Here is a 13,787-nt window from a genome sequence, read left to right on the forward strand (position 1 = left end):
ACACAATCCATTAATACCGTATATTTTTTATTTTCTCACTTTTATTTTATTAATTTTGCATAAAAATTTGGGTCAACCTAAAATTTTTTAAGAGACGAGGGAGTATTTCGCATCACTTAATAGTATTTGGTTGTAGTTATTTGAATTTGAAAGTTGTTATTTATATTATTACTAATTGTTCTGTAGTTATCACGGAAATGACATTGTAGTTATTTGAATCCAAAAATATTATTTTTGGAAAAAGGTATACTTACTACAAGTCTACAAAGTACTACTACATCAAATAAAAGTTTCATTCACCAATTATCTTTTTATTTGTTAAATAAAATCATACAAATTGCTGGGGGTTATTTCGACATCACGTGAAGAAATTAAATTACTATCATTAACCACAGTTAGAAGTATTATTTATAACGAGCAAAAATATCAATTTAAAAAAAAAAAAAGAGTAAAGAAAGGGGAAATACGAGATTATCATCACATCTAGCACAAAAGAGATAAAAAAATATGATCATTGTTGAAATACGAAATTATATTAATTAACTTCTTGTCCATTACAAGTATTCATAATTGAAATTAAAATTTCATAATTTCAGTTTTCGTAACTATCTCAACATAAAATACTACTTTTCATTTTTCTCAGTAATATTTAATTTATCGATCCCACTAATGACAATATATAAATGCATGTGTCACCATAGTTTTCTGGTTGAACGATTACAGAATGACAAGACTTTTCTTAAATATTTCTCAATCATAAGCCATCGTGTATAAGAGAATTGATTGTGATGCGTATGATGATCTTACCCAAAAATTTAATATTTTTACGATCAAATTTTTATGTTTAATTTGGTAATCATGTGTGGGGGGTGGGGTGGGCCCGTCCTTATCAATTTGAAATTTTCATAGTGATATTTAAAAGTTTTAAACTGAAATTTATTTGTTATTAAATACGCTATTAATTTTTTAACGAAAAATAGTCTATTTTTGTTCGCCAACTAAAATTACTGATTTCTCGCCGTTTTTTTTCATTTTCTTTTCTATCTAGTTAATTCATTTCTATATTTTGTTATTCTGATTAATGATTAATAGTATAAAAGTTAGTGTAAAAATAATTATTTTTAGAAATTTGTTAATTTTTTAAATAAAATTTTATTTTATTTGATATTAAGAAAAATATTGTTTAAGTTATGAAAATTTTATAAGGAAAATTGAATTAGTTTCTGCGCAATTATGATTGTTATATTTTCAGACCTGAATTTTTATTTTTCGTTTAATTGTATATAGTATATTGCCTGATTCTACTAGTTGTCGGCCTCATATAATTAAGATCAAACATTAAGGATTCGTTTGATAAAAAAGATGGGATATAAAAAGATATGTAAAACAAGATAAGAAATACGGGCTTCATGTCAAGATATGCAAAAATATGACTTTTTTCCGTTATTGTTTGATAGAAAAGAAATTGTCTAAAATTGTATTTTATATTAAATAACATGGCTTAACTTGACAAATTGGTGGGATACATAAACATAGTTAATGTTATAATTTTGGTAAGATTGGTTAGGGCCCTTGTCTTATATTGGGCTTTAAGTTAAACTTAAATATGATATCTAACAATTAGAAATGTCTATATGTAATTTTCTATCTTGGTATTACTAACTTATCAAACACGCAGTATGCAAAAAACCTCGATAATTTATCAGACACATAACAAATAATTTTATATAATCAATCCATAGTCACACCCTTCGAAGCATAACCGTTTTGAGTAACAACATAGTACATGGCAAAGCATACAAACACATACAACATGAGCATACAATAAGAGCGTGCAACCACCAACCACCAAGCATAGCATAACATAACATAACATAACATCTCCTTAATTGCTTGAGGGGAATATAATTACTAGACAATAGTAGCTCTTTTATTCTTCTACATCACTTTACTCTTCGTAACACACAATCACCACATATTGATTGCTTAACACCTGCACGGATCACATGAGCAGCTCGATCCGCACTTGCATCCGTTCCCTCCTTCACTGCCCGAGCTTTTCTCAGATCCCTCCACATTCCTAAATTTAAAAGATCGCAATCGGATTAAATTAAAACTACAAAATATAAATAAAACGTACTGGTAGTATACAATATATACTTGTTGAGTGGTGCAACCCCCTCAATGACTGTGACACTAGTGCTCTTCTCCAAATCTGGGCAAGTCCCACATCTGCCACAAATCAATCAAGATTAATACTATTGCTAAACAAGTACTACTACTATATATCAATTCAATTCATAGTGAATAACTTACGTGCAGCTGGCGCCGCATGAGCCGCAAGCACACAATCCTCCGCAACTCATTTTTTTCCAAGAAATAGAGACTATTATCAGCTTTCGTTTGTAAGTATTTGGAATGGATGAGATTTATTTCTGCACCTCTTGCTCTTATATATGGAGTACTATGTAGCTTCTGCTCACACGAAACCAAAATGAATTTATTATTTCAAGTTAATTACGTCTCTAGATTAAGAATTAGCAATATCAATATCTTACACGCCGCCCAAATAGTTTTACACGGAATATGTAATTTTCAATTACTTAAATGACAATACATAATATAGGGGGTACGTACGTAGAGCAATATCACCCGTTGACATTTTTGACACTTAATTAACATTATCATCAAATGGTTTGAATGGAACAATCTCTGATTTGACAACTTTCATTTTTATCAACAAGATTATTCTTGCTCATATGTACTATTTTATGTTTGGGGGCACTGAAATTTCGTATACATTTGTTGGGATCTGGTTAAATGTAGCGGTAGATTGATCAAATGAGACAATAATATCATCTCTATGTGATCAATGGGGACTGTAGGAGTATAGGACAAAAAAACATAAAGAGATATATAGAGAGCTCTAGAATAGTGATATATATATATGTAAGAATATTAGTGGTTGTTGGTTGTGGAGTTGGTATGAAGAAATTACAATTACGTTTGAAATGGAAGTCAATTTTAATATTTGAAAGAACTCAATATATATATTATGGGGGTGTTCGGTTGGCAAGACTAAATCTCATGATTAAATATGGATCATGTTTGGTTGATAAGATTGACTCCCACAACTTAATCCTAGATGGATAGTCTCATGATAATTAGTCATGACAACCGAACGCCACCTATAATTTTCGTATTTAAATTAGTTTTGTAAGTACTACTTTTTTTTGCCAAGGGTACGCCTATGGTGTAATTCTGCTTTGAAACTACCATCATATTGAAAGGGTCAGCAAACCCTTGGTTGTTTAACAACACAAGAAAACAATAAACAACCATATTACATCATCTCCTCCGTAAGAGTTGAGTTTCCCCTTTTAATATTTTGGATTAAACATCAAAGTCGCATAAATTTATTTATATTCCAAGAATCACAACCGGACAATGTTTACCATAATTTTCTAGCAACAAGATTAAATAGCTGTAAAATTATTATCTACGTTTCTTAGTCATTGGCCCAAAAATAATTTCCCAATATTTTGGCCATAATTCTACTATCATTATTGGGCTCCCTGGCCCACATGGATAGTGACAAATTGACAATAAACTACAGTTTGGTGATAATAAATTTATAGTCATGCTTCCTATTTTGTCACCACTCACCATAATCCCTTAAAATAAATAAAATAACACCTTCATTAGAAAAATAAAAATAAAAATTCTATATGTATTGGTGTCATGGTCAATTTTCTAAGTGTGATTTACTATTTTGGCCTATTGGTTCTTTAAATTAGAAATTTTATTAAATTTTCATATACTTCAGTCACAAAAACCATAAATTCATGTAGTATAGTGAATTTCCCACAATTTTGAGAAAATTTTAAGGTTAAATAACACACAAAACAACGACATTTACCCCATTAACAGTGACGCATATTTTATATTGAACCAGTGATGGAATATGAGTGATAAGGGAGATGCCTTCCAAGTCAGAAGAGAGATTTTGGAAAAATGGATTATATTATCAAGCCTTTCTAAATTAGGGATTAAATTCATTGATCTTTTTAGAATATGTGACGAGGCATGCGAATTTCTCGGAATAAGATCTTCTGATTTTTTTTCTAAATTTTCTCTTCTTTTTTAAAATTATTTCTTTTATATCATTTGTAAATTGACCAAACTATTCACCCTCTTCCTCCTTCCTTTCACTGCATACCTTCCACGAGAACAAAAATCCAAGACCTAATTTGCTAAAACCCAAAATAACATGGATAATTAAATTGAAGCAATGCTAAGAAGAAGACAAGCATAAACTAAAAATTGTGGAAATGCACCGCTTTGCGAGGCTGTATTGAAGAATAGAATATTGTTGTGGATGAATTTTCCTTATATTTGCCTGTTCGGATTCGGCCCCTAATTTTATAAAAGTAAGACAACAATCTTACTTCAGTCTTGGAAACCATAGCAATTGGAGTTCAGGAGCTTAAAAAAATGGCCAGAGAGCCACTCGGCAATTAGTGACTGAGGAGGGTGGAGGAAGTTAAGAGAGAAGGAGGGTGGAGGCAAGTGGTGAAGAGAGGAAGGTGGGGGCAGCCGGTGAAAGAGGAGGGTGGAAAGTGGATAGTTTGGTCCATCTGTAATACTTGGAAATGAAAAATAAGAAAACAAGAAAAGAAAAATAGAAAAAAAGCCAAAATCCCTTGTTCTGAAAAATTCGCATGTCTCGATCTCATATTCTAAAAGGTTAACGAATTGAATCCCTGATTTCGAAAGGCTTGTGAATTTAATCCCTTTTTCCGAAATCTCTTAGAAAGGGTAGATTACTCCTACTTGCTAGAATACACCATTAAGATCACGGAGTGGCACAAGGAGAGGCCCTCTTCAGTCGTATCCCACCGAGTTCCAAAATGAGCTGCTTTACAACAATCTCGTGCTCAGTTGCTTGAACAGAGCTGGAATGAAGAAGGATTTGAAGTTGACCGAGCAGTTCAACTTGATGAAATGGAGAAGAGATTGATCACAAAAACCACCGGACTGCATAAAGACATGGAGAAGAGTGGGTGCAAGGTAAATGCCATAACGGCATCTCGCACTTGGTTGCTCGAGGGCAGGGATGGTGCAGGAATCTATAAGAAGTCTTAAATTAGGTGCAGAGTTTGTAGTGAGCGCAAAGATTAAAATATCAACTCTGTGGCTGGAAACTACACACTCATAATGGGGGCTTTCGCCTTAGATAAGATGGCAATGTTGAGAAATGCAGAGAAGTGTTTAAAGAATTGAAGAACGCAAACCACACTAGGTATAGCTTCGTGTATAATACGCTGTTTAAGGTGCATGTGAATGATGATTTTCGGAAGTTGTAGTAGGCTGGATGCTGAGACCTGTAGCCTGATGAGGCTCATAGAGCAGTTCCAGCAATGGTTGCAAACTCTAAACGCCAAACCTAAATGCTATTCTATCTCAATTAAGTCAGATTGAGCCAATATGTACGAAAACTAAGGAAAAGATCGCCATGCGACCAATACAGGGTTTTCATGCCATCACTTATTATTAAAGAGAGTCAAATAACAGATGCGAGAATTTATTATTACCTCACAAGGAAATAAGTAAAGGGGAAACAGAATTTGTAGAAATGCTTTATGTGAGATAGCTGATGAACTCTGCAGCAGTGGCAACAGCACCTCCAGTTATAGCATCCAACACAATCTTGTCCCTGTTGTTGTTGCCCACTGCTGATACAAGAGCACCGGTCAACGCACCGCCAACCATCGCATTTTTCTGCATCAACAGCATATTTCATCAACCTAGATGTAACGAGTAACAAATGATAAACTGACAAAATATGCATTCATCCACAAAAATACTACTCCGATATAACATAAATGGGTATTGAGACTTTAAATCCCTTTCGACAAGTATTCCAAAATGATAGCATATTAGTATATAATGTTGGCGGGGAAGTTACCCAGTCTCTGGTTCCACGGATCCTCTCCACCCCATACTCCATTCCAACATAAAGTCCAGCAACCGTGCCTGAAGTTGGGATATCCAAAAGAAGAGATTTTAATTCTTTGGAAAACAGTTGTGCTTCTTAGTAATCGCCATGAATCAGGAATACAAGTATCAACTCACCCCAGTATGCACCTTCTTTGCACATTTTCTTCAGCTGTAGAGCCAGAAATTAGGTTGATCATCACTCACAGTGACTGTAGTTAACAGAACAAGCATCGAGTGCAGGAATAAAGTGCAAAACCATGAGAAAATCATCTGTGCTTTTGAAGTCGTATTACCTCCCTTTTTGTGGTCTTAAATTTAAGCAAAGATCATGTCACCAACTTTACATATTTGGGGGGATAAAAGCACACATGTGTACACTTAAATGGTCTCAGATTCTTGTATCCTAGCATAGGTTCACAATACATGGTGATGCCACAAAATATTTCAAGATACACACTGAAAATAAAAGTGGTGAGAATGTAGAACTAACTAACTTTAGAAGGAATTTAGAAGCATTGGTGCAATTGATTTGGTTCTAAATTTGAGATGTATAGAGCATAAGACTCTTGAAGAAACATCCAAACAATGCTTCAAAAGCGTTGCTTTATGCATATGCTTCAAGTATTGTGTAAGTGACAAGTTGTAAGAAAGAGTATTATATATGCAGGACAAAATGTTAGCATCTCAATAAATGGGATGAGTTTCTCACCGAGTGTTCAAAGTTTTTTTTTGAGACGCTTCCTGCAATTTGCAAGTAGCAGCATAAGTGAGAAACAAAAGCATTTAAAGATGCAATTAAAAGAGGAAATACCTCGAGCAACGACATGGTATGTTTCCTCTACCGCCACTTTCCCAACTGCTACCTGAAAGTTTGAAACCCCCAAATGAAATACAAATACTCCTATGATAAGAGAAAATGGTAGTACTAGTATTTTCTTACACTCCCAATCTTGAAGAAACCATCAACAACGTGATTGAGAAATGGGTCTCCCAAATCCACCGCTAGATTCACTTTTCCGTTAATAGAAGTCCTCGGCATGGTGTGGCACGGGGATAAGAAAAGAGAGAAGCTTGAGAACGATTTAAAACGACGTCGTAGTCAATTCATGTGCATCTTCATATCCCGTTTGAAGGATGGCCGCCACATGTCCCCAAAAATCATGAACTTATAATCCACTCGCCCAATTTCTTTAATCGCTAATATTTCGATCAATTCAAAATGGAAGCTTCATTGTATATATGTTCTTGGATCTTAATCCACTGTGCAAGAACGCCAATTCTACTCTAGAGTAGAGCATTTCATAAATATTTTTGTGTAATACTTCCTTCAGAGTAGTACTCCTAGTTTAAATTAAGCTCCAAATTTTTGTTATCTTGCTCCACCATTGGATATACAAAATCAAAACTTTATATATATTCTTGCTTTTCCAAAGATAATATTCTACCTCCGCCATTATATATAAAATCAATATTGATCCCACAAAAAAAACCAGCTCATTCTTGAATCTTGATCATTGGAAGCCTTTTCTTGATTATGCGGCAACAACCACATGATGTGATGATAATTATAACAAAAACATTTTAATATTCACAGAAGCCAATGGACAAATGAATTAAAGATAATTCCAATAACTATACGTTCAAGTTTAAACTCAATTTTAAATGCGTACCCCTTTTTCTACATTCATCATTGTTATTGTTTGCTAAAAAACAAAATTAAAAAACGAACGCCTGAATTACAATGACATGGTATATATACACAAAACAGTCGTTGTTTAATATCACATTCCCCTTCCATCGTAATGTCATTCTTCTCACTTATTTTTCGATCGTATTCTAATTGCATTATTATGAAATGATAAAAATGTGTTCGATTAGTCAATCATAAACAAAAGTACAAATACTACAAAAAAATTGATCACGTCTATGCGTACATGGCCCTTGTGTTGTGCTGTAAAGGAGCCTCATTGGATTGGAGTGAATGCAAACAATTCATATTCAATACAAACCTCATTTCTCTATTTGTGTGTCATTTGCAATTGCATGCCTAGTGTTTGTGTGTGAGACTTTATGCATGACTGGCAGGGACTAATTTAAAGGATGTTTACTTTGATAAAAAATTTATTTTAATCTTTTAGTCAAGTTCAATTCATCAGTCTATCAAAGTATACAGTGGATTAATTTGAATTATTTTATCAATTCATCCTTTTAAATGTTCCCTAAAAATCTTGGAATGGATGGAACCATTCCCTGGTCTCTTACTAAGTTAAATCCTTTATATATACACAAATTATTACTCCTAGTATTTTATAACGAAACTAATTTAATCAGTTGGATGTTTCTCTTTTAATTAGTAATTCATGGGTCAAACTACTTATGTGTGTATATGTGGATTGTAACTTAGTATAAAATAATTTTTAAAAATTTTAATTTATATTATATTTTCAAAAAGTTAATTTACCGTTTAATTTTTTAAACTTGGCCCCAAAAATAGAATCATATAAAGCTGAAACTACTATCAACTTAACTATGCCAAAAAATAATTTGTCCAATCAAACCAAAAAAAAAAACAGAGTGTGACAATATAATTTTTGCGTATCAAATTGCCGACCACACTATGTGTAAAACACCAAAATTAATAGCAAGCCAAACAAGACAACAAGAACTAAAAGGACTATATATCTCCTATTCGAACTGGCATCACATGAGATTTGAAAGTAATTAATGACGTTATTATTATAATCATCGTTGCTGGTACATCTAGATACTGGCAGATTATAATAGTTGCACAAATATATATTCAAATTAAAAAGTGAGTGTAGAAAATGATATCAGAAATAAGTGGGCTGATTGCACCTTTTTCCAGCAACATATCTTTGCTTTGATTTTCTTCCACAATCTATCTAGTATGTGATCATATACAAAAATTGTTTCCTTTGTCGCGACATAGACGTGTCTCAATTTTCCTTTGACTACATGGCTAAGTATTTCAATTTTCAATTTTATGTATGGTCGGTCGATATTATAACAAGAACTTTATGTCAATAAACAAACATATTTATACTATGATATTATTAGTTCTCAGATAAAAAATTGTTAATTCTGACTAGCAAATAGCATTAAGCCTATTACATGTTCATGCATTTCTATAAAAAAATCCCACATCATATATGCATTTTTGGAATTCAGAATGGATTTTTATTTACTAATTCTAGCAAGATTTTACTCTATTAACTAACAGTACGAAATTGAAAGCTTACGAATATTTTCCCATCACAAAAATTTGAATGAGACGTCTCACCTTGAAATGGGTTCGAATACACAAACTCATTACTAGTTTCTTTTTCTCATGTAGAAAAGAAATGTTCAAGTTGAAGGTGCAGTCAGTAAAAGAGTCATTAACAAATCAACGAACAAGCAACAACAATAGACACACCAAAAGACTATGTAAACTCATTTCTAGTTACAATTTTCCAATTATAATTATGTATATACAAATTGGTAGTATATGTTTTTTAGGTGTCCATATCACCGTGCCCACGTGCTTATGCCGGAGCATGACACTCCAAGGTCAGGAGCACGCGGGCCTTGCATGCACGCCTGAGCATGAGCCTGAGTTTCATCACCCAATGAATTAATTGGCTACACATGACACTGTACTTCGTTATTAGATCCAAAAAACCTGATTTTTTGTCACTAAAATACACTCATTCTCCACTTCATAATATACTATAATTAATGAGTTGGTTCTTACAAAGTTTCCTTATTCTTGTTACGTTCAATCTAGCAATCTAAATGGACTTTGAAAATTCATACTAATGTTTTGTAGTCAAGGTATAGGAAACGCTTTGAATTGCGTGTGTGAATTCTAACTTTAGGATTTCTTTCTCTTTTTCTTTTTTAGTTGAAAGATACTCGTAAACTTAAAGCCACAATATTTTCGTAAACTAGTTGTATACTTACTTTGACCTAAATAGGCAACCCAAGCAAAAACTGCCACAAAAAAAATGTCAATGTTTATAGTTTTATTATTTTTGCATTATGAAGTACAACTTTCAAGTATTTATAGTTTTCCATTAGGCTTTAATTTTATTACTTATGCAACTTATTTATTTAATTTTTGAGTATGTAACTGTAAAACCATACCACGATTATATCACTATATAAATCATGTCGTTTGTGCTATTTCTAAACAAACAAGCTACATACTCCAACTAAAAAGAGTGTATCATTTAAGTAGCAATTATATGAACATGCAATTTAACTCAAACATTAGTAGGGATCATTTAAATTAAATCGGCAAAACAAGCTATGTTATACCATTAAATTGGAAATAAATTTTGTGGCTGACACAAATAGCCTAATTTATTATTTACTCATCCTGAACCAAGAATATTGCTTGTCGATTTCATACTCCAATATATTGACCTTGCCTACGACTATTGAACAACCATTTTCGATAGAGTGTCATTTCCTTATTTATCCAATTTATAGAAAATTGTATTTCATCGTAGTATTTCCATTTGATGTTTTGCTACCAGAGGTAGAGACAGGTGGGGCAAGCCTACAAATTTAATGGATGGACGCATTGTCATGTAAGGAGGCTTATAGTGGAGTAGTACATTATTTATGACTATATGTATTTAATTTTATATTGTTGTTCAGTTATTTTGTTTTGTAATGATTTGTCTATATAATGTATATGTCCGTCTTCATAATATATAATATTAATATTATATTGTATCTCATGATTATTCATTTCAACACTCTATCTTTATGACTAATTTAATTTTTGATAAACTTCATTTTTACCATCTCATGTACTATATCTCACACTATTATGTTATCTAACGAACCAAAGAACAGCGCAATGTATCTAGTCAATTATAATAACAAAAATAAAGTGATAATTTATGCGGATATAATTGATCAAATATAAGTATCATATAATAATATTTCTGGACCTTTAAATTTTCAATCGTGAAACTAGGCAAGTAGCCGATCAACTTTCAAATGATTAGAGCATCTCCAATGCAAATAGGCTAGCCATAGGCCAGCCACTCTCTCTCCCTGCCACGTCAGCAGCACTAAAAATCCACATGCCACATCAGATTTAGGCCAGCCATAGGCCAAATGCAATAAAAATAATTCAAAAATACTACATTTACGGAATTAAAATTATGATTGAATTACGGAATTAAATTTACGAGACATATACGAGAAAATTCATTAATTGCATTAAAAAAAGGTACATAGATTAAAAAAAAATTACATAATAAAGAAAAAAAATACAAAATACGGAATTAAATTTACGACACATCTACGGGAAAAATTCGTTAATTTTATTTAGATAAAAAAAAGTACATTAACTAAAAATCAAAAAAATTTCATAATAAACAAAAATCCGGCCTTCCACACACGAGCCACCGCGTTACTCTACTCCTCACTAATTTATTAAAAAAATACATTAAAAAATGTTAGTATGCCTTGAATTCGTTATAGTTTGCCGCTAGCCGAACGAGGGTCTCGCTATGACATGTTTCTATTTTAGGTCTTAATTTTATATTGGGCTAGTTGTTGTTGTCCATCGCTAGATGTTGCTCTTGCACATAAATTTAGAGATAGAGAAAATCGTGTTTATATAGTTTTTCAAAAATTAAAAAAAAAATTAAAAAAAAATAGCGCTGGCCGATCGGCACGCCACAATGGCGGCCAGCGCCACGCGATCGGCTAGCCCACGCCGCTTTTTTCGCCGATTTCGGGCTGGCCTGCTGTAATGGTTCGGCTAGCCGACCGGCTAGCAACGCGAATCGATTAGCCGGTTGGCTAGCCGGCATTGGAGATGCTTTTAGACAGTTATAAAAACATTGGTAGAAGGGCATTTAAAAAGTTGTGAAATATGTATGAATTTTTATATGCCCCTCATTTAATAAATAATAGTAGTTTTTATTTAGTTTATCTATTAAAATTAGTTTCATTTACGAAGACTTTTTCATCATTTTCTTTCCGTCTCTCATATTCATTCCTCCCTTTTCTACTTTATCAGTTTCACATTAAAACGCATGAAATCAACAAATAAATTTATATTTTATGAACAATAGAATTTTTAGTTATATAGTAACTGAGTGTAATTATGGTGAGTTAATAAATGCGAGACCCAACGAGATACCTATCATAAGATTCATAACTAGTACTACAAGGTAGTGAAAATTCTAGATATTCCTGGGCAAGACAATTTTATGATGGTGAATGGTTGAAGTATTATTATCTTGTTCCAAATTAAGAGCATTCCCAGTGGGTGTGGACTTCCCATAGCCTTCCCGATGGACTTCTCAAAACACCTCTTGTCACGTCATAAGGACTTCCCATAGCCTTCTCTGCATAGTGGCGGACATCTCATAGCCTTCACACGCGGACTTCCCGCAATAAAAAAAATTCACAAATTCACAAAATTAAACAATTTACGGAATTAATAAACAATGTACGGTATTAAAATTTCGGCACGAATACGGAATTAAACAAAATGCAAAATAATTTCATTAGATAACAAAAAAAACAACTTAATCAAATTACACTCACGAACATCCCTAACGATGACCCCGACGCAACCCTAGCTCTTCAATTAAATCGTTCTGGAGTCGAATATGGGCTTGTCATTGGCGCATGTCGCCAAACGCACGCACCCGCTCGGCCCTTTCATGGGGTACCCCCATATGTCCATTGGGGGTTGGCCACACCGTGGCTTGGACCGGCACCATCATCATCGTCACTGACCCAATCAGTCAGTGTTGCAGCTTCATCTTCGACAATCATGTTGTGCAGGATAATACATGCGTACATGACATCAGCGATGCATTCCATATGCCACAATCATGTTGGGGATTTTTTTATTTTTGACTCAAGCTTGTGTTCTCTAAGTTTTCCTCTCATCCACACAATAGAATAATTCATGGATGTATATTCTGGAATGATTATTAAATTAATCTAATTTTTATACTCAGTTGTGGCTTTCATTTTAAATTACTCTACATCCTGGGGGAATTTGATTTTCTTTGAGTTATTGCTACTAATTTAATTGTGTTATTATTGTTGTATGCGTTTGAAGCTCAAGAAGTAAATTGCAGCAGAAGAGCTTCTCATTCCATCAAGGGCAAAGGGATTCTCGAGTCTTCGTAATCGGTTAGTGATATGTATATTGCACTAAGCACAATTTCACCCATGTAGAAAATCTCGTCATATTGTATACGTCGCTATTGATGGTATCTTTAAATAATGCAAATTATGAAAACCTAAGAGGTTCTTGTTTATTTTGTGATCATGGTAAGTTGTGGATGATGGAGTTTATTGATAAAATTAATTGTGTTGCTATTTTACAATTAGTGGATGAAAGTTTCAGTAAGGTTATGAGGGTTGAATGGAAAATATGTGTTTTCATAATGTCATCACACTCCTTTATTTGGATAATGTATTGATGAAATATTATAATCTTGGGATTCTGTAGCCGGTACAATATCAGTATTGTATCAGGAATTCTTTGGAATAGGTTGTGCCTATTTTATGGAAGACTTGGCCTCCATTCTGTAAAAGAATAACATATGGATGGTCTAACTTTCATTCCGAATTTATCCCAATGGTTAAAGAAGCCTCCGTTTTGTATCCTCTATGGAGGGCTTAGTTCCAATTCTAGAACACTTCGTGAGCCTTGATTTAAGGCCTTTTAGCATAAAAGCCTAAATCATTAGATAAACTTTCTTATATATAAGCATTCAACTATGCTTTCAGTTTAC

The 13,787-nt window shown here is 33.1% G+C and overlaps 1 protein-coding gene across 1 annotated transcript; it reads right to left on the reverse strand.

Annotated features, from left to right (window-relative positions):
* Positions 1-5,477: 5,477 nt before the first annotated feature.
* On the reverse strand, positions 5,478-7,151 carry LOC125186818 (outer envelope pore protein 16, chloroplastic). Its single transcript, XM_048083270.1, has 6 exons — positions 6,941-7,151; positions 6,812-6,863; positions 6,710-6,741; positions 6,136-6,169; positions 5,969-6,036; positions 5,478-5,781 (listed from the first exon to the last, which is right to left on the reverse strand). Exons 1-6 carry the CDS (start codon positions 7,037-7,039, stop codon positions 5,641-5,643), a joined length of 426 nt encoding a protein of 141 aa, XP_047939227.1. The 5' UTR covers positions 7,040-7,151; the 3' UTR covers positions 5,478-5,640.
* Positions 7,152-13,787: the final 6,636 nt, after the last annotated feature.

The sequence above is a fragment of the Salvia hispanica genome, chromosome 5 (genome assembly GCF_023119035.1).
Source record: "Salvia hispanica cultivar TCC Black 2014 chromosome 5, UniMelb_Shisp_WGS_1.0, whole genome shotgun sequence".
In the NCBI taxonomy this organism is placed as follows: Eukaryota; Viridiplantae; Streptophyta; class Magnoliopsida; order Lamiales; family Lamiaceae; genus Salvia; species Salvia hispanica.